Source organism: Symphalangus syndactylus, chromosome 12, assembly GCF_028878055.3.
Source record: "Symphalangus syndactylus isolate Jambi chromosome 12, NHGRI_mSymSyn1-v2.1_pri, whole genome shotgun sequence".
NCBI classification, from domain to species: domain Eukaryota; kingdom Metazoa; phylum Chordata; class Mammalia; order Primates; family Hylobatidae; genus Symphalangus; species Symphalangus syndactylus.
The window spans coordinates 62,295,476-62,316,514 of record NC_072441.2 but is presented as its reverse complement, the minus strand read 5'-3'; the positions used below and the strand labels follow the sequence as shown (position 1 = coordinate 62,316,514).

Below are 21,039 nucleotides of genomic sequence, written 5' to 3'. Positions count from 1 at the left end.
GACTAAAGACATTTCTCTCACAGGTACCCAGGAAAGAGAGGAAGTAAACCCAGAGAGAACGTCCTGATGACAGCTGTGCAGCAAGCCTGGAGAGGGTACCTGGCAGCCATCTGAGAAAAACAACAGAGATTGGGTCCTGGAGACCTAACAGAAGTGATGCAGTCATATAGTGGAGACCTGGTTCTCTGTGATGGAGATTCCACTCCCTTGGGGTCCCTATTCAATGAGACACAAGCTCTGTGCAATTATGGAAAGGACTCAATAAGGCTGGATGAATGAATGGGAGATCCAGTCCCAAAAAGAGACATCCTTTCCACAGTGCCTCATGGGGCTTCCTGCTCTGAGTCTCTCAGAAATGGGAGCAAGAATTGTTAAGTGCCTTACTATGCCCAGCAGAATCTTTAAGAATCCAGCCACTGCCAGGATCACCAGCCAGTCCCTTGGAAGAGGCAGTGACAGACAGACAGTCTGGGTAGATGGCCAGGAGCAAATAAGACAAGACACACAGCAAATGTGGTTGAGGCTTTACTTCCATCAGGCAGGCCTAAGGCAGGGGCCACACTGTAAGAACAGGGCCTGTAAACCAGTCAATGCTGCTCTTTCATGCAGCACGGGGACAGCTCGGGGGCTGAGCTCCACAGGCGAGGGGCCAGGCAGGCCCTTCAAAGCAGATACAACCACTAACAGGAAGGAAGGTCAGGCTGGGAAGTGCAGGGAAAGGTAATGTTGGGAGGGGGATGTTCATGAAGGAAAGTGGGTAGCTGAGGCTTCAAAGGACCTGCATGGGACAGGGGTTTAGGGAAAGTGAAGAGGGACAATGAAGTCTTGGGGGTAAAGATGGGAATAAACAGGAGAAAAGAAAGAGGAGGCAGGTGCTGGGATGCAGAGTCCAGCTGGGCTCCACAGCCTGGGCAGCAGGCTGAGTATGGGCTCCTCACTCCCACTTCCTGGCCTTTAAGGCCCTACTTGTTGCCCCAGACAGCCATCTTTGTGAATACAGGTCTTGGGAGGAAGCGGCTGGACTTCATGTAGGCAGAGATCTTCTCCAAGCCCTGGGACGGGGGAAAAATGAGGCCAGAGCTCAAGGTCAGCTGTCAATGAGGATGACCCCACTGCAGACACAGCAGGTCAGGGCCCTGGCCACAGCCTTTCTACGTGGGCTCAAGTGCTGAGGCATCACACAGCCTCTTAGGGTCCCTAGATCTGTGGAGTTAACTCTTCCAACTTCCTTTAAGTAATGTTGTACCACAGTAACAGCTAACACTTATGAAGATTCTACACTGTGCTGGGTGCTCTGAACCCAAGAGAAATTACAACATAAGCTTAGAAAATCCACTTGACTACTCTGCAAGGCTGAATCTATTATCACCATTTCTCATATGGGAAACAGAAGTTCAGCAACTTCCTCACATCCAAATAGCTAGTAAGGGGGATAGAACTGCAATGTAGCCTGGTTCTGTCTCTCTCCAGTTCTGGCCTCTTTCTGCCAAATTCTTTTCTTCTGCCCCACCACCCCTCACACCAGGCCCTGTCACTCCTTGACTGCACAGTCTCCTTTTCCACAGGGAGGCTCTTGGCTTGTCTGGGTATAAACACACAGAAGGGACCTTCAGCAGAACAAAGGGGCTCTGAACACACTCACCCAATGTCTCAGTAAAACCTGGATGAAAGTGGAATGTGGAGTGGCAGTGCACAAGAAAATCAAAGGTGAGACTAGGCTCTAATCATTCCCCTTAAAGCAGAAAGTCCAAGGTTCTCCATCTAGTATCTTAGCAAAATCTCACTGTGCCCTAACCCATGGCATCTTCAGCCCTGCTGCTGCAGATCAGGCTACATGACACTCAGATGTGCTGTGCACAATCTTACCAGGATTGAATGACCAGATAAGGTGTTCAAAAAGATCCGTCTGGGCGCAGTGGCTCACACCTGTAATCCCAGCACTTTAGAAGGCCGAGGCAAGTGGATCACCTGAGGTCAAGAGTTGGAGACCAGCCTGGCCAACATGGTGAAACCCCATCTCTATTAAAAATACAAAAATTAGCCAGTCATGGTGGCGGGCACCTGTAATCCCAGCTACTCAGTAGGCTGAGGCAGAGAATTGCTTGAACCCAGGAAGCGGAGGTTGCAGTGAGCCAAGATCGCACCACTGCACTCCAGCCTGGGTGACAGGCTTGACCCTGGCACATAACAGGCCATAGCTCTCAGCCCTCCTCTACCCCTCCCTTCCCACCACCTCTTAACTAACTCCAAGGCCACTCAGCCTGGACCAGAACCATAGAACTAGAGCCGATGGGAACTAGCTGAGCAAACAGATCTCTTGATGGGGAGTGGAAAAGGGAAACAGAGTCAAGGCTCAGAAGCCTGTTGGACTAATGCCTCAAATCCCCAAATCTGTAGTAATGTAGGATTTGCTGCTCTCAAACAAGTTCAGCACACACTTCACAAGCTGCTCTGCCTACAGGTCTCTCACTGCACTCATTTCCAGGATGGGGCAGTCATCTATGCATCTCCCACTGTGCCTCACACCCTGCCTCATGCAGAGGAGAAGGTCAGTGAATAGGAGTCAAATCAGCGTACTACTCATCTCACAGGTGGAACACTTGGAACATTGGAGGGAAAAAAGAGAGGAAGAGGCCAGGCTCAGTGGCTCACACCTGTAATCCCAGTACTTAGGGAGGCTGAGGTGGGTGGATCACCTCAGGAGTTTGAGATCAGGAGTTTGAGACCAGCCTGGCCAACATAGCAAAACCCCATCTCTACTAAAAATACAAAAATTAGCCGGACGTGGTGGTGCACACCTGTAATCCTAGCTACTCAAGAGGCTGAGGCAGGAGAATCACTTGAACCCAGGAGACAGAGGTTGCAGTGAGCCGAGATTGCTCCACTGCACTCCAGCCTGGGCGACAGAGCAAGACTCCTTCTCAAAAAAAAAAAGAGGAAGAGAGGTAGAGAAGGAAAGTGCTCCAGCACAGGGCATTTCAGCATAAGCTCCTTCAACAGGGGCACCCACGTATGTATCCTAATCCAGCTCCAGCCACAGCCCTGGCTCTCAGGATTCCCCACATGGGGGTTCAATTGTGCAAAGCTTCTGGGGATAGCTATGAATACTGCCTGTGGGTTCAGTATTGAACATCAATGCTACTGTTTGTCAGTCCTACTATTGCCAGCTGCATCTGTGGTCCTGAGGTGTTCTGCCTCTTCCAAAGTGTCCTGGGCTATGAAACCCAGGCTGGACAAGGCCTGAGCCTTTTCTATTGTCACAAAAGGGAGAGCCCTGACTGCCGACCATAAATCCAGAGGCTCGCAGGGAGCCCAGCACAGCCTCCACTGGCTCTGGGACCCTGAGCAAAGGATTGACCCTCTCATTCTCAGTTTCTTTGTCTCTAAAACGGGGGAGATAATTCTACCAGCCTGTAGGAATGTTGTAAATTTCAAATTCAACACAATAGGTATAATGTGCTGGGCACAGTTCGTGGCATGAAGCCAGCACTCAATAAATGCAAGTTATTCTTTTTTTTTTTTTTTTTTGAGATGGAGTTTCACTCTTGTTGCCCAGGCTGGGGTGCAACGGCACGATCTTGGCTCACCGCAACCTCCGCCTCCCAGGTTCAAGCGATTCTCCTGCGTCAGCCTCCGTAGTAGCTGGGATTATAGGCATGTGCCACCACACCCGGCTAATTTTGTATTTTTGGTAGAGACAGGGGTCTCTCCATGTTGGTCAGGCTGGTCTCGAACTCCCAACCTCAGGTGATCCACCCGCCTCGGCCTCCCAAAGTGCTGGGATTACAGGTGTGAGCCACCGCGCCTGGCCACTTTTTTTTTTTTTTTCTTGAGATGGAGTCACACTCTGTCATCTAGGCTGGAGTGCAGTGGCGCGATCTTGGCTCACTGCAACTTCCACCTTCCAGGTTCAAGTGATTCTCCTGCCTCAGCCTCCCGAGTACCTGGGATTACAGGTGCTCACCACCACGCCCAGCTAATTTTTGTATTTTTTTTTTTTAGTAAAGATGGGGTTTTGCCATGTTGGGGAGGCTGGTCTCAAACTCCTGACCACAGGTGATCTGCCTGCCTCAGCCTCCAAAGTGCTGAGATTATAGGTGTGAGCCACCGCGCACGACCATAAATGTGAGTTATTCTTTGTGTAGCTCCAGGACTGGGAAAGCATCACAAAGGAGAGAAAGGAATAAGGGACATAAAGAGAAAGGAGGACAGAGGCATCACCTCAAATCGGGAGATGAAGGCCTTCAGGTTTGGGAAGGCATCCAGGCAGCTGGGCTCAAATACTTGGTTTCTCTCAAGGACATCATAAGCAATGAAATCCACAAACGTGATCTGGATAAGGCCAAGGATATGTGGGCTGAAACCTCCATAATATAGGAAGTATGACAAATCTGTGGTGTCCCCACCACACGCCCCCATTACCTTGTCCCCAAGAAACCATGGCTGCTTCCCCAGAAACTGTGAGTAGAGCTTCAGCATTTCAGGGAGTCCCTCCAGGTATTCTGGTTTCAGTTTCTCCTGAGGCAGAAAACAGCTGTCAACACCCTCAGACACAAGCTCCCTGCACAGATGCGGACTCCCAGTTTTGTGCATGGCCCCAGCTGGCCGCAGGCAAGCAGTCATCTTCCCCACAGCTAGAACTGGGTCAGTGCCTAGGCTTCAGCTGGATACATCAGCATTTATTAGACTCCAACTGGGTAGCTGGAGTCTTTCTGAGGTGATGGGATGGCAGAGCGGAATGTGACACTCTCCCTAAATCTGTCCCACTGACCTCCAAACAACCTCTGGGTCAGCCCCAGGAGCACCTGAGCACCTGGTAGGCTCTGGACCCAGATATGAGCAGAATCAAGGATGCACAGAACTAAAGGAGCTCAGAGAAAGAAGCAGAAAGTTCCTCCTGGTGGGGCAGCAGAAGAATACAATGAACATTGAGTGGTTTCTGGAAAGATGAGGAGATATTCAGAGGATGAGTGGAAGAAAGGAGGGGGAAAAAGAGCCTCTGGCTGCCCCTAAGCTGCCTGTTAGGAAAATCCGCTGATCTCACTGTATGTCAAGAGAGCACTCGGAAGACACCAAAATTGCAGGTGCCATTACTCCGTTGTTTTGCACTTGTTTTCCTCATAGTTTGTGTATTCCAAAGCAGGCAGATGATATAAACCACTGGGAGAGATGGCCCAAAGCACAGGTCATGGGTCAGAGATGGAGGGGATTCTGGAAGTAACCATTACTGTCTAGAGAGTGAATTCATACCCTGGGGAGTCAGGATTCTATAAGTAGATTGGTGGGGAATTGATTTAGAGGTTTTATTTGACACGACTTTGGGGTTTGAGGGTCACTCTGGTGGCAGTATAGGAAATAGCTTGAAGGATGAGTAGCACTAAAGAGTTCAAATGGAAAACAGGACCCGTGTAGATGGCAGGACCACAGTCTTGGCTCCTGATCAAAATGAGAGCTGAAGCTGGCTGGGCTTCTGGGTCAGGTGGGGACTTGGAGAACTTTTCTGCCTAGCTAAAGGATTGTAAATGCACATCAGCGCTCTGTGTCTAGCTAAAGGTTTGTAAATGTACCAATCAGTGTGCTGTGTCTAGCTAATCAGGTAGGGGACTTAGAGAACTTTTCTGTCTAGCTAAAGGTTTGTAAATGCACCAATCAGCACTCTGTAAAAACAGACCAATCAGCGCTCTGTAAAATGGACCAATCAGCTCTCTGTAAAATGGACCAATCAGCATGATGTGGATGGGGCCAAATAAGGGAATAAAAGGAGGCCACCGCAGCCAGCAGCAGCAATCTGGTGAGGTTGTTTTTTAGGGTTTGGAAGTGTATTTTCTTTCACTCTTCACAATAAATCCTGATGTTGCTCACTCTTTGGGTTTGAACTAACTTTATGTGCTGTAACATTCACTATGAGGGTCTGCAGCTTCACTCCTGAAGCCAGCCAGACCATGAACCCACCAGGAGGAATAAACAACTCTGGAAGTGCCACGTTTAAGAGCTGTAACACTCACTGCGTAGGTCTGCAGCTTCACTCTTAAAGTCAGCAAGACCACAAACCCACCGGAAAGAAGAAACTCCGGACACATCTGAACAGCTGAAGGAATGAACTCCGGACACACCATCTTTAAGAACTGTAACACTTCCAGCATAGGCTCACGGCTTCATTCTTAGAGTCAGTGAAACCAAGAACGTACCAGAAGGAATCAATTTTGGACAGAAACTCTGCAGGGAAAAAGGGGACGGGGACTGGGACTGGGGGAGGGGGGAGTGGGGTGGGGGTACACGGGGGGACTCACAAAATCTGGGTTATAGCAGAGTTTGGCCAGCTGCATACGGTTGTCCATAAGCTGGTTCTCCAAAATGTCTTCCCGAATCTTCTCCTTTTCTGTCTCCCCACCTACCACCCGCAAAACATAGACTCACTCTCAGCATCACAGCCCAGCCAAGCCCAGGAGTAGGCTATGCTCACTTCACACCCTGCAGCCGAACGCACTCACACAGGTTGTGCTTGCGGGCAATGTAGCGCAGGATGGCGTTGCTCTGGGTGATCTTGTGAGTCCCATCAATCAAGTAGGGCAGCTGGATGGATGGGAAACCAGGGAAGCTCAGTTGGGCCACCAGGCTCTCCAATATCCCCTTCCCATAACCAAGGGCAGAGAGGAGACCGGGCACTCACTGTGCCTGCTCATGGCAGGCCTGAAATAAGAATACTGTCACATGAACGAATGAGGTTGGACACAGAACATCATGGAAGGGCTGTGTACACAGCCACAGTGAGAGAAATTGGGCAGAACACTCCTGATCCGAACACCTCTAAGCTGGGGAGAGGAGATGCAGTCAGAGACACGTTGCACTTCCCTGCAAAACCGCCCCTTCCCCTGCACCTACATTGGGAAAGTCCAGGCCCAGCTTGAATTTTTCATTCAGCCACTGGCTTCTGTCATAGTCAGGAGCTGCGGTGGGGAAGATGAAGTGAAAACAAACCTCCCCAAAGCCCAGCCCTCCTTCCCGGGGACCCTCCCAAAGAGCTAGTGGCAAGATCCCTGAGACAGGTGGATCTAGAATCTGACCACTCAGTCCCACATCCCAGGGTTAAGAGAGAGAGAATCCCAGTGAGGGCTCTGGACCCCACAATGGCTAAGGCTTCCAGGGTTTAGGCAAGCCCTGAGGTACACCCATCCCAATTAGACGCGGGGCCCAGCATCCCGCCCCAGCATTCTGCCTTGCAAGGAGCTCCCTCACCGGGGCTCAGGGAAGGGACAGCCTGCAACTCCAGCAAGGGAGGCCTGCAGAGTCAGCCACAGGTGGCCACCATCGGTTGCTTGGTGCCAACCTAGTGTTAAGTGGGCAGAGCCCAGACACGAGGGTGCCATTACCATCCCCCATCGTGTACTTCTTTTCCTCGTAGCTTGAGTCTGTGTATTCCAGGAGCAGGCGGATGGAGTGGGCCAGCTGGGAGAGATGGCCCACAGCTCGGGTCAGGGATGGAGGGTCCCTGACTTGGTGACGACTCTGCACAAGGGCAGCCCCGTCTCCTCCTCTTCCTGCCTCACCCCCCAACCCCCGCCTCCCCGCCACACATACACACAGCGGCAAGCACAGACCCTGCTGTCAGGGACAGCCCTGAAGAGGAACCGTCCCTAGAGCCCGTTCCGCAGCTGCTCCACACCTCCCCGTCTCCACGCACCCCCCTCCCACCGCCCAGCGGACCCTCGCTCACCCCGCGGATGTTCCAGTACCCCAGTGTTATGGGCATGGTGCTGGTTGCTGTGGATTCTGCAGACAGGCCTCGGCGGGGCAGGGCTCAGCCTTTGTGAGAGGCCCAGAGAGGGTAGAGAGGGAGCCTTGCTACGTCCCCGCCCCACGGCCCGCCCTGCCCCCGAAACGGGCCAATCTGGAGGCCCGGAGCGCGCTCAAGGGGCTAGAAGGAGTAGGATCGCCTCCCACCTCCCAGCCCCGTGGGTTTCACGAGAGAGATCAGGACGCCCAGGAGCCCAGGGCGGGGGAGAACTGGTTGAGTCCAGGGGTTCAAGACTGAACTGAGCTATGATGGCGCCGCTGCACTCTAGGTTAGGCAAGAAAGAAAGGCTCTCTCTAAAAGAGAGAGAGATTCTGAATAAAGTAATAATAGCCTGATAAAGCAAAATAACACAAAAGAACATTTGGTGCTCAGGGATTCACTGGATAAGTTTTCAAAACTTTTCAGCGTATGATATAGATTGTTATAAACTGCGGACATACATGGCATGACAGACCTAACATGGGAAGGACAGCACAGGCAAGGATGATTATAACTCACTGTCACTTATCAGCCTAAATCCAAACGCCAGGAATGCCGCCTCAGAGAAAAGAAAATGATGTTTTTGTCATAAGTGGTGCTGTGCTCTTAGGGAGCTTGCTGGGTGGGGACAGAGGCAGAAAGGTGGGGAGCAGGGGCTGGGGGACTCGGGGAGGGAGGAGAAAGCCCATGTGGAAACGTTAGAATCTGGGGTAATCAGAGGTGTTTGTATTCACTCTTTTTGCAAATTTCTCAAACTCTGATACTAAATCAAAATAAAAAGTAAAAAAAAAAAACTACCAGGACAGACATACACAAATAATATTAACTAAAATAAATGTTCCATCAAAGAGGACTTACCTTAACTACATGAGTTATATTATGATTTCTATTATTATTATTATTTTAATATTAGTATCCATCCAGCACACCACTGGTCTTCAAGTGGAGGTAACTCTGCCCCTCGGGGGACATGTAGGTCTGTCTGGAGACTTTGTTAACTGTCACCACTGGGAAGCGCCCATGGCATCTAGTGGGTAGAGTTTGCTGAACACCCTGCAATGCTCAGGACAGTGCCCCACAGTCAAATAATTCTGCCCTCCAAAATGACAGTACTGCTGAGGTGAAGAAACCCTAGTCTAAAACCCGGCCAACGTGGTGAAATCCCGACTCTACTAAAAATGCAAAAAAATTAGCCAGGCCTGGTGACCGGTGCCTGTAATCCCAGCTATTCAGGAGACTGAGGCAGGAGAATTGCTTGAACTGAGGAGGCGGAGGTTGTAGTGAGCTGAGGTTGCACCACTGCACTCCAGCCTGAGCGACAGAGTAAGACTCCGTCTCAAAAAAAAGAAAAAGAAACCCAGGAATGGGTCAAAAGTTGCAGTGGGAGAAACAAGGTCCTCAAAATTCTGGTGGCAGGAGGGAGACCAGAGGACCCACTTCCCTGGACATCAGCTGGCAGAAGGGAGGACCTAGAGACAATCTCAGCTGGCGCAGTCCCTGCAGGCATCAAGCCTGATCTTCCAGGGTACAGGGTACGGAGTGGTGGGACTCTCTCTGCCAGTCAGACAGCAGGCCTCCCCTGCAGCTCTGAGCACATTATTCCAGAGCCAGGCAGCCTGAGCCCAGCACCATGGGGTAATTCTTCTAGAGCTGCTGGGGCAAAGCTAGGCAGGATGAACTGAATTTATTTTTGAAAAGTATCCACCCAGCCTGGGAAGCATGGTGAAACACTGTCTACCAAATACACGAAAATTAGCTGGCCATGGTGGCCCTTTACCTGTGGTCCCAGCTACTTGAGAGGCTGAAGTGGGAGGATCATTGGAGCCTGAGAAGCCGAGGCTGCAATGAGCCATGATCACACCACTGCACTCCAGCCTGGGTGACAGAGTGAGACCCTGTTTCAAAAAACTGTAATAAGTCAAATTTTAAAAGAAGGTATCTACCTGACTGACTATCATGTGTAGAAAGGTCCCAAAAGTCACTGCCAATTTGCAATGACTTGACTCGACTCTCCCTGCATTTAACACCCCCATAGGGGTGGCCAAAAGTCAAATATATAATAAGCACCTGATGACTGCCACTGACATGGATATGAGTGATGCTAGTCACCAGAGGCAGCCCCCTTCCCACTGTTCACCCACCCTTCCAAGCCTGCCAGAGACCCTCACCCAAAATGAATCGGCAAAATGTGCAAGCAGATGTTTTGATCTTTGGAGACTTTAAAATAATGATCATCAACAGGGAGATTTACTAGGAGAAAAGAGTGTATCTTTCCTCAAAATCTCCTTGGAGTTTACTGCAAGGCATCTCAGACAAGGCTTTCCATATAGAAAAGCACCCAGGTAATAGATATGCTGCAGCGTTTTCTCTTGTGCTTGATTTTTTAAAACTTACTCATTGATAATGAGTTTGTATGTGTGTGTGTGTTTTTGTTTGTTGTTGTTGTCATTGTTTTTTGCTATGTGTACTAGTCAGGGTTCTTCAAAATTTGAAGTGACGCCACTAAGATAAGCCTGTAGGAAATTTGTGTGTTTATTTATAAATTTATCTATCTGTTATGGGAATTGGCTCACACAATTTTGGAGTGGAGAAGTCCCATGATCTGTTGACTGCAGGATAGAGAAGCAGGAAAGACAGTGGTATCATTCAGAGTCTAAAGGCCTCAGAACAAAGGTGGGGGTAGGAGGTGATGGTGTTAGTCCCTGATCAAGTCTGAAGGCCAGAGAACCAGGAGTGTGGATGTCCCAGGATAGGCAGAGATGGATGTCCCAGTCAGAAACATCAAATTCACCCTTCCTCTGTCTTTTTCTTCTCTCTGGGCCCTGACAGTTTGGTGGATGCCTCCTTCATTGCTGAAGGAAATCTTGGCTGTCTTCTGATTCAAAGGCAAATCTCTTCTGGAAACACCCTCACAAACACAATAATTTTACCTGCCATGTAAGCATCCTTTAGCCCAGTCAAGTTGATGCAGAAAATTAACCATCACATTATGCCACAGGAAACCTAGAACAGAATCACAATTAATTACATTGTGCCTATTAGAGAGAAGGTCTTGACTGCTACAAGATCATTCTTTAACCTTTCTCCAGGAATTGACTAAACCACAGGTAGAGAATGGGTAAACAGAGAGTTTTATACAGGAGATTCAAGGACAGGTAGATTCACAGACTGTGATTCATTCGCAGAAACATGCACACACTATAAACAAAAAAGGTGAAGGTAGAAAACTTGAAGGTATTCTTATGAACCTATAAAAATATCGTAAGATGAAACTGCAATCCCTCAAGTACCTAAGGTAGTGCAGAAAGATCCATGTCCTTGCAGGTGGCACCATGAATTAAGTTATTCTCTCTGGGCCAGGCGTGATGGCTCACGCCTGTAGTCCTAGCACTTTGGGAGGCTGAGGCAGGCAAATCACCTGAGGTCAGGTGTTCAAGACCAGCCTGGCCAATATGGTGAAACCCCATCTCTACTAATTAGCCAGGGGTGGTGGCGTGCACCCGTAATCCCAGCTACTCAGGAGGCAGAGGCAGGAGAATTGCTGGAACCCAGTAGGTGGAGGTTGCAGTGAGCTGAGATTGCGCCACTGTACTCCAGCCTAGGTGACACAGTAAGACTCCATATCAAAAAAAAAACAAAAAAAGCTATTCTCTCTGTAGAGCAATCAATTTATCTATGATAATACCATAACACCATTCTCACCTTTTGCCTTGTAGTAATTGCCTTTGGGGACCAACTCAAATAAAGTACCCAAAAATCAGAGAAGGAATTAGTTTAAACATGATCACTCTGTTCTAAAAATAAATAAATTAGAAAAATCCACATGCTCAATAGAGTAAGGATGACTAGGCAAACTATAATTTATCCACAGGAAGTAATGATAGCCATTAAATGTTAGAAATAGGCATGCATATAGACTGCCAACATGTACAGATTCTTAGGTAAATGAGAAAAAACTGCAGAACCTAAGAGTGTATGTGCCCATCAATCTCACCTATCCAAAGAAGTAGGCATGAATAAAAATCTAAAGGGAATTTGAAATGACACCATTAAGATAGAGCCTATAATTTGCCTAATAACTATTCAGTGAGCACCTACTATGCTCAAGGACTGTCCTAGGTGATATGCAAACACCTGTTACATCAGTGAACAAGAAGAGACAAAAACACATGTCCTGAGGATGTTGACATCTTATGAGGGAAAGCAAACCAACACAAGCACACAAATAATGTAAGACATATGTGCATGTCATTGAAGTGTAATACACATACAGTGCACAGGCCTTAATGCATGCTTTTCTTTTTTTCCTTTTTTTTTTTTTTTTGAGACGGAGTCTCACTCTGTCGCCCAGGCCGGAGCATGCAGTGGTGCAATCTCGGCTTACTGCAACCTCCACCTCCCGGGTTCAAGCAATTCTCCTGCCTCAGCCTCCTGAGTAGCTGGGATTACAGGCACCGCCACCATGCCCGGCTAATCTTTGTATTTTTAGTAGAGACAGGATTTCACCATGTTGGTCAGGCTGGTCTCGAACCCCTGACCTCGTGATCCACCCGCCTTGGCCTCCCAAAGTGCTGGGATTACAGGCGTGAGCCACCGCGCCCAGCCAAGCATGCTTTTCATTGAAGTGTAATACACATACAGTGCACAGGCCTTAAGTGTGCTACTCTGTGGGCTTTTCCACTTGTATACTCTTCTGGAATCACCTCCCAGATAAAGAGAGAAAACTTACAGCACTCCACCAGGCCCCTTCAATAGGCAACTTCCAGTTCTCACCAAGCTTACCAATCATCTGACCTCTGATACCAGGGATTCATTTCCCTCTCCTGATTTTCGTGTAAATGGAATGAGGTCATGTGTCCTTTCTCCTGTCTGGATCCTTTTACTCAACATGTCTGTCAGGCCCATCCATGTTTTTGCACATAGCGTTAGCACGTTTATTTTCATTATGGCAGAGTAAGTATTCCATTATATGAACGATGGAATTATGTTGATAAACCGCAGTTTATTTGTTCATTCTTCTATTCATGGAATTTGGATTGTTATTGGCTATTTAAAATAAAGCTGTTTTTGGCATCATTATACCTGGTTCTTGGAATCCATTAGGACTCATTCCTGTAGGGTGGGATTTCTGGGTCCTGAGTAGATGTATGTTTACCTCTGGTTGACAGTGCCAGTATTCCAAAGTGGCTTTCCCACCAGCAATGCATGACAGTTCCAGTTACTCCATAAATCACCAACAATTGTCAGTCCTTTCAATGTCAGGCATTCTAGTGAGGATACAGTAGGATCTTAGGGGTTTTTAACTTTCTGCTGTCTGATGATGTTGAGCACCTTCTCATGAGCTTAGTGGCCATTTGGATATTCATTTTTGGGAAATGCCTGTTCAAGTTTTGACTCATTTTTTAATGGGTTGTATTTTTGGATATATAGTTTTTGGAGAGGAGACCTTTGTGGATTTGTAATAAGTTCTCCCTGCTGAGCATTACCTGAATTCCTGGCCCAAAAAATCAACAACTATTTGTGGTAACACAGCTTGGGAACTGCTGAGTGGGAGAACCTTCCGGTGAAGCAGCTCACAGTAGAGCTTGGGTCCTAGAGATCTAAGAGCTGTGATGGTGTCAGTCAGTGTGGAAGACAGAAGGATCCTGGTTCTCTGTGATGGGAATTCCACCACCTCTGGGCATCTAAGACGTACTCACTGAGACCTAGCTCTGCCTAACCATGGAAAGCACTGAATAATACTGAATAAATATAAATAAATGAAGATCTAGGCCCAGAAAGAGGTATCCTTTCTATAAAGCACTTTATGTGGCTTCCTGCTCTAAGGCGGTCAGAAAAGGGATCAAGAAATTGGAAACAGGGCCAGGCATGGTGGCTCATACCTGCAATCCCAGCAATTTGGGATGCCAAGGTAAGAGGATCGCTTGAGCTCAGGAGTTCCAGACCAGCCTGGGCAACATAAAGAGACACGATCTCTACAAAAAAATTTTTAATGTGGCCAGGTGTGGTGTCACACCTATAGTCTCAGCTATTTGGGAGGCTGAAGTGGGAGGATTCTTGAGCCCAGGACTGGATGCTGCAGTAAGCTATGATGCCGCCACTGCCCTTCACCTTGTTTCAAAAAAAAAAAAAAGTTGGAAACACCTTACTAAGCCCATCATAATCTCTATGAACCCAGCTACTGCCAGGGTCACCAGCCAGTCCCTCGGAAGAGGCAGTGACAGACACAGTCTGGGCAGCCAGGAGCAAATAAGACAAGACTACAGCAAATGTGGCTGAGGCTTTATTTTGATCAGGCAGGCCTAAGGCAGGGGCCACGCTGCAGGAGCAGGGCCTGTAAACCAGTCAATGCTGCTCTTTCATGCAACACAGGGACAGCTCAGAGCTGAGCTCTACAGGCGAGAAGCCAGGCAGGCCCTTCAAAGCAGACACAACCACTAACAGGAAGGAAGGTCAGGCTGACTTTAGTGCAGGGAAGGGTAATGTTGGGAGGGGGATGTTCATGAAGGTAAGTGGGTAGCTGAGGCTTCAAAGGGCCTGCATGGGACAGGGATTTAGGGGAAGTGAAGAGGGACAATGAAGTCTTGGGGGTAAAGATGGGAATAAACAGGAGAAAGGAACGAGGAGGCAGGTGCTGGGATGCAGAGTCCAGCTGAGCTGCACAGTCTGGGCAGCAGGCTGAGTATGGGCTCCTCACTCCCACCTCCTGGCCTTCAAGGCATTACTTGTTGCCCCAGACAGCCACCCTTGTGTACAGAGGTTTTGGGAGGAAGCGGCTGGACTTCATGTAGGCAGAGATCTTCTCCAAGCCCTGAGGGGGCGAAAATAAGGCCAGAACTCAAGGTCAGCTGCCCATGAGGGCTGGGACAACCCCACTGCAGACACAGCAGGTCAGGGCCCTGGCCACAGCCTTTCTACGTGGGCTCAAGTGCTGAGGCATCACACAGCCTCTAAGGGTCCCCAGATCTGCGAAGTTAACTCTTCCAATTTCCTTGAACTAATGTCATACCATAATAACAGCTACCACTTATGAAGATTCTACACCGTGCTGGGTGCTCTATATCCAAGAGAAATTACAACACAGGCTTAGAAAATCCACTCGACTACTCTGCGAGGTCGAATCTATTATCATCATTTCTCATGTGGGAAATAGAAGTTCAGTAACTTCCTCACACTCAAATAGCTAGTAAGGGGGACAGAGCTGCAACATAGCCTGGTTCTGTCTCTCTCCATTTCTGGCATCTTTCTGTCAAATTCCCATCCTCCCCCAAATCCCTCAGGAGGTCCTGTGGCTCTCTGACTACACAACATTCTCCTGTTTCCCAGGGAGGCTCCTGGCTTGCCTAGGTTTGCACACACAGAGGGGACCTCTGAAAATGTCTGTGCAGCCTGGAAGAGAGCCTACATCTCACCCAAGGACCCAGCAAAACCTGGATGAAAGTGGACAAGGTGTGTTGGATCAGCAAAAGAAACGCCAGACCAGGCTCTAATCACTCCTTTTAAAGCAGAAAGTCTAAACCTCCCCACCTGGTACCTGAGCTAAATACCACTGTGCCCCAACCCACCTCATCTCCAACCCCACTGCCTCAGACCAGGCTGTATGACACTCAGGTGTGCTCTGCACGATCTTCCCAGGATCAAATGGCCATGTAATTTCTAAGGATTCAGAGAGATCCAGGGCTGCCTATTCCCAAAGGGCCAAGCCCAGGTGGACCATATGCTGCAGCCCTCAGCTCTCCTCCCTTCCCACTACCTCTTACATAACCTCAAGGCCACTCAGCCGAGACCAGAGCCAGAGCTGATGGGAACTAGCTGAGTAACCAGATCTCTTGATGGGTAGTGGGAAAGGAAAACAAATTCTAGGCTGAAAAACTTTTTGGACTAATGCCTCAAATTCTCACATCTGTACTAAAGTAGGATTTGCTGCTGCTCTCAAACAAATTGAGCATGGGTGAGGGATGGCTCCCCGTGAGTGAGGGGCAGGCCCTGGGCCTGGTACCCAGGTGCTGCCACACACACCTCACAGGCTGCTCTGCCTGCAGGCCTCATACTGCACTCATTTCCAGGATGGGGCTGTCATCTATGCATCTCCCACTGTGCCTCACACCCTGCCTCATGCAGGGGAGAAAGTTGGTGAATAGGAGTTAAAATGAGTGTGCTACTCATCTCACAGGGGGAACACTTGGAACACCGGAGGGAAAAAAGAGAGGAAGAAAGATAAAGAAGGAGCACAGAGCATTTCAACACACACTCCTTCAACAGCGGCACCCACATATGAACCCTAATCCAGCTCTGGCCACAGCTCTGGCTCTCAGGATTCCCCACGTGGGGGTCTGATCGTGCAAAGCTTCTGGGAGTAGCTATGAACACTGCCTGTGGGTTTCATACTAGACATCAATGCTACCGTGTGTCAGTCCTACTATTGCCAGCTGCATCCATGCTCCTAAAGTTCTCTGCCTCTTCCAAAGTGCCCTGGGCTGTGAAATCCAGGCTGGATGAGGCCTGAGGCTTTTTCCTTTTGTCACAAAAGGGAGAGCCCTGACTGTCACCCATAGATCCAGAGGCTCACAGGGAGTCCAGAACAGCCTCCACTGGCTCTGGGACCCTGAGCAAAGGCCTGACCCTCTCATTCTAAGTTTTCTTATCTCTAAATGGGCAAGATAATTCTGTTACCCTGTAGGAATGTTGTAAAGTTCAAATTCCACGTGATAGGTGTAATGTGCTGGGCAAGGTTCCTGGCATGAAGCCAGCACTCAATAAATGCAAGTTATTCTTTATGCAGATCCAGGACTGGGAAAGCATCTTAAAGGAGGTAACGGAACAAGGGGCATCAAAGAGAAAGGAGGATGGGGGGGCATCACCTCAAAGCGGGAGATGAAGTCCTTCAGATTTGGAAAGGCGTCCAAGCACTTGGGCTCAAATATACGGTGGAGGTCAAGGACATCATAGGCAAGGAAATCTACAAAGGTGATCTGCAGAAGGCCAAGAATGTGTGGGCTGGAATCTCCGTAACATAGGATGTATGGCAAATCTCTAGTGTCCTCATCACATGCCCCCATTACCTTGTCTCCAACAAACCATGGCCTCTTCCCCAGGAACTGTGAGAAGTGCTGCACCATTGTAGGAAGTCCCTGCAAGTATTCTGGCTTCAGTTTCTCCTGAGGCAGAAAACAGCTGTCACCACCCTCAGACACAAGCTCCCTGCACAGATGTGGCCTCCCCAGGGCTGTGTATGGCCCCAGCTGGCCACAAGCAAGCAGCCATCTTCCCCACAGCTGGAACTGGCTTCAGGTGGACATATCAGCATTTATTACACTCCAAATGGGTAGCTGGAGGCTTTTGTGGTGATGGGAAGGCAGAGAGGAATGCAACACTATCCCTGAATCTGTCCCCACTGACCTCCCAACCACCCTGCTCTGGGTCAGCCCAGGAGCACCTGAGTACCTGGCAGGCTCTGGACCCAGACACGAGCAGAATCAAGGACACAAAGAACTAAAGGAGCTCAGAGAAAGAAGTTGAGAGTTCCTCCTAGAGCAGTGGCAGAATAATACAATGGACGTTGAGTAGTTTCTGGAGAGATGAGATTTTGAGAGGCTGCATGGAAGGAGACAGAGGAACAAAGGCCCTCTGGCTGCCCCGAGCTGCCTGTTAGGAAAATGCATTCATCCCTGTGTGTGTCAAGGAGAAGCACTAGGAAAAGAATAGCACGGAATTCCACAGAGAAGGGTGCTATTACATCCCACTACATACTTCTTTACCCCATAGTGTGAGTCTGCGTATTCCCTGAACAGGCAGATGGCATGAACCAGCTGGGTTAGATGGCCCGTGGCAGAGGTCAGGGGTCAGAGATGAAAGGAATTCTGAATGCATGACTTTACTGTCTAGGAACTGAATTTCTAGCTTGGGGTGTATGGACTTCTATGATTGGTGGGGACTGATTTCAAGTTTTTATAAGTTTAATGATATGACAGTCACTCTGCTACAGTACAGGGAACCCTCAGAGGATCAATAGCAGTGAGGAGTTCCAATTGTGAATAGGACCAGAGTAGATGGGAATATAAGAAGCCTGGCTTCTGGCCCAGACCAGGGAGGGACTCACAAAGTCAGGGCTGTAGCAGACTCTGGCCAGCTGATTGGAGACGTCCATAGCCTCGTTCTCCAAAATGTCCACACGAATCTTCTCCTCTTCTGTCTCCCCACCTGCCACCCACAAAACACAGACTCAATCTCAGCATCACACCCCAATCCAGCCAAGGAGGGGGCCACCTTCCCCCCACACACTGCAGCCAACCACACTCACACAGATTGTGCTTGCGGGCAATGTAGCGCAGGATGGCGTTGCTCTGGGTGATCTTGTGAGCCCCATCAATCAAGTAGGGCAGCTGGATGGATGGGAAACACGGGAAGCTCACTTGTGCCACCAGGCTCCCCAGCATCCCCTTCCCATATGCGAGGGCAGTGGGGAGACTGGGCACTCATTGTGCCCGCTCATGGCAGGCCTGAGATAGAAATACTGTCACACTAATAAATGAGCTGGGACACAGAACATCATGGAAGGGCTGTGTAGACAGCCAGGAGTGACAGGAATTGGGCAGAAGACTCCTGATCCGAACACCTCTAAGCTGGGGAGAGGCGACGCAGTCAGAGACACATCGCACTTTCCCCCAAAACCGCCCCTTCCCCTGCACCTACATTGGGAAAGTCCAGGCCCAGCTTGAATTTTTCACTCAGCCACTGGCTTCTGTCATAGTCAGGAGCTGCAGTGGGGAAGATGAAGTGAAAACAAACCTCCCCAGAGCCCAGCCCTCCTTCTCTGGGACCCTCCAAAGGAGCCAGTGGCAAGACCCCTGAGATAGGTGGATCTAGAATCTAACCAGTCAGTCCTACATCCCAGGGTTCAGAGAGAAAGAATCCCAGTGAGGGCTCTGGACCCCACACGGCAAAGGCTTCCAGGGTTTAGGGAAGCTCTGAGGGACACCCAACCCAATTAGACAGAGGGCCCAGCATCCCGCCCCAGCATTCTGCCTTGCAAGGCCAGAGGGCTCCCTCACCGGGGCTCAGGGAAGGGACAGCCTGCAACTCCAGCAGGGGAGGCCTGCAGAGGCAGCCACAGGTGGCCACCATGGGTTGCTTGGTGCCAACTCAGCGTGAGTGGGCAGGGCCCGGACACGAGGGTGCCATTACCGTCCCCCATCGTGTACTTCTTTTCCTCGTAGCTTGAGTCTGTGTATTCCAGGAGCAGGCGGATGGCATGGGCCAGCTGGGAGAGGTGGCCCGCAGGTCGTGTCAGAGATAGAGGGTCCCTGACCTGGTGACTTTATCTGCATCAGGCGAGCCCCCAGTCTACACTGCACTGCACCCTCCCATCCCCCACCCCACCCCCACCCCGGCAGACACACACACACACACACACACACACACACACACACAAACACACACAGGCATGCACAGGCCCTCCTGTGAGAGATAGCCCTAAAGAGGAACCGTCCCTAGAGCCGGTCCCCAGCCGCTCGGCACTTCCCCGCCCACACGCCCGGTCCCACCATGCAGCGGACCCTCACTCACCCCGCGGATGTCCCAGTACCCCAGTGTCATGGACATGATGCTGGTTGGTGTGGATTCTGCAAACAGGCCTCAGCTGGGCTGAACTGCGACCTCCTCTGGGGTTCCCGGCACGCAGGGGCGGGACCTAGCGCCAGACCCGCCCCCTCGGCCCCGCTGCGCCCGCCGATCTTCAAGGTCGTCACTTCCAACCGGCCGATCTTCAAGGTCGTCACTTCCAACCAACAGGCGCGGGAGGCACGGAGCAGGTTGCTGGATCCTCACTGGCTGGAAGGAGTAAGATCCACTGCCACCTCCGAGTGTTCAGGGAGCAAAGTCAGGAAGCACTAGGCGGGGCTCGACCTCGCCAGCTTCCGTAGCCCCGCCCCGGGGCGCTCCGCTCCGCTTCTTACCTCTGCTGGGTCCCCAGGGACTTGGCTGTGCCGGCGAGAGTCAAGCCAGATCCTAAGAGAAAAGTTCTTCCCCCGCTCCTTCTTCTCCGGACTTCGCCCAGCCTTCTGCCTCTCGGCTGCCGAGTTCCCACAGGCTGTGGGAGACTGAGGCTGCCAGGGTCAGACCAAAGAGAGGTCTCAGAGAGTTTAATTCGAGCTGCCAGGGTCAGACCAAAGAGAGGTCTCAGAGAGTTTAATTCAACACTTCTTGGCTGCTAAGTCTTAGAAGTCTGATGGTGTGCTCTCTCTGCTGAGTTGGGGAGCGTGAATGGAGGCAATGTCACCGAAGCTGGTAGAGCTCAGTCTCTGTTGCAGATGCTCCCGACCCTTTTGCACTGGGCCAGTTCCCCAGCTCTGAGACTGGGTCCAGGCTCAGGAAGTGGCCTGTGTGTCAAGGTGGATTCCCATGTAGGTTTGCCTACAGGAAGGCGATAGCACCATGCACACACAAGTGCTTGGACTTCTGAATAGTTATACTTCTCATTATACATTAAGACATTAAGAATTTGTCATTCTGAGCCTTTCTTTTTTTTTTTTGGAATGGAGACTCGCTCTGTTGCCCAGGCTGGAGTGCAGTAGTGCGATCTCAGCTCATTGCAACCTCCGCCTCCCGGGCTCAAGCGATTCTCCTGCCTCAGCCTCCCGAGCAGCTGGAATTACAGGCGAGCGCCACGATGCCTTGCTAACTTTTTTGTATTTTCTGTAGAGATGGGGTTTCACCGTGTTGACCAGACTGGTCTTGAACTCCTGGTCTCAAGTGATCCATCCGCCTCCGCCTCCCAAAGTGCTGGGATTACAGGCATGAGCCACGGTGCCTGGCCTGTCATTCTTAGTTTATCCATCTTGAGCTGGGAAAGATAAAATGTCTAGGTCCAATTGTGAAAATGACTTTTTAAGAAAGCTAACACTCATGAGAATAACAATTATGAAAGAAACAGAACTGATATTGTTACATTAGTATTCACCCATTTGGTCATTCCTTTATTGAAACAACGGTTGTTGAGATCCTACCATATTCCAGGCACTGGGAATAAAACAATCCTTCAAAGACACTGTACTTTGGCCACCTACGACTAGAAGTCAGGTGGGAACTACAGGGGAGAGATTTTGAAAATACGGGACACTTCTTAGTGTATTTGCACACTGGGAGGCAGTGGAGTGGGAGAGGGGTTGAGTGCAGGAGAGAGAAGCAGTGCCTGCTGTTGCAAGGACTCTGAGGAGCCAGGAAGACGGGGCCCAGGCCCCAGGTGGCTTCTTCAGAAGCAGGAGTAC

At 50.0% G+C, this 21,039-nt stretch overlaps 2 protein-coding genes across 10 annotated transcripts; both read right to left on the bottom strand.

The window, feature by feature from the left end:
* Positions 1-512: 512 nt before the first annotated feature.
* On the bottom strand, positions 513-7,862 carry LOC134733795 (glutathione S-transferase Mu 2). 2 transcript variants are annotated; one of them, XM_063624521.1, is made up of 8 exons: positions 7,715-7,845; positions 7,371-7,446; positions 6,883-6,947; positions 6,492-6,573; positions 6,291-6,391; positions 4,423-4,518; positions 4,222-4,332; positions 513-1,052 (listed from the first exon to the last, which is right to left on the bottom strand). In XM_063624521.1, exons 1-8 carry the CDS (start codon positions 7,748-7,750, stop codon positions 963-965), a joined length of 657 nt encoding a protein of 218 aa, XP_063480591.1. In that variant the 5' UTR covers positions 7,751-7,845; the 3' UTR covers positions 513-962. The 2 variants fall into 2 exon arrangements, with proteins under 2 accessions (XP_063480591.1, XP_063480592.1); XM_063624522.1 differs by lacking the exon at positions 4,222-4,332 and having other exon boundaries at positions 7,715-7,862.
* Positions 7,863-9,561: 1,699 nt separating this feature from the next.
* Positions 9,562-19,693, bottom strand: GSTM4 (glutathione S-transferase mu 4). Of its 8 annotated transcripts, XR_010117371.1 has the most exons (9): positions 19,340-19,688; positions 18,959-19,034; positions 18,467-18,531; positions 18,075-18,156; positions 17,874-17,974; positions 16,837-16,932; positions 16,636-16,746; positions 10,705-10,777; positions 9,562-9,649 (listed from the first exon to the last, which is right to left on the bottom strand). XR_010117371.1 is itself a non-coding variant. In XM_063624525.1 (8 exons), the coding sequence occupies exons 1-8, from the start codon at positions 19,373-19,375 to the stop codon at positions 10,757-10,759; spliced, it is 588 nt and encodes a 195-aa protein (XP_063480595.1). In that variant the 5' UTR covers positions 19,376-19,688; the 3' UTR covers positions 10,289-10,756. The 8 variants fall into 8 exon arrangements, 7 of the variants coding, with proteins under 7 accessions (XP_063480595.1, XP_063480599.1, XP_063480593.1 ...); XM_063624525.1 differs by lacking the exon at positions 9,562-9,649 and having other exon boundaries at positions 10,289-10,777; XM_063624523.1 differs by lacking the exons at positions 9,562-9,649; positions 10,705-10,777 and adding an exon at positions 14,045-14,585 and having other exon boundaries at positions 19,340-19,693.
* Positions 19,694-21,039: the final 1,346 nt, after the last annotated feature.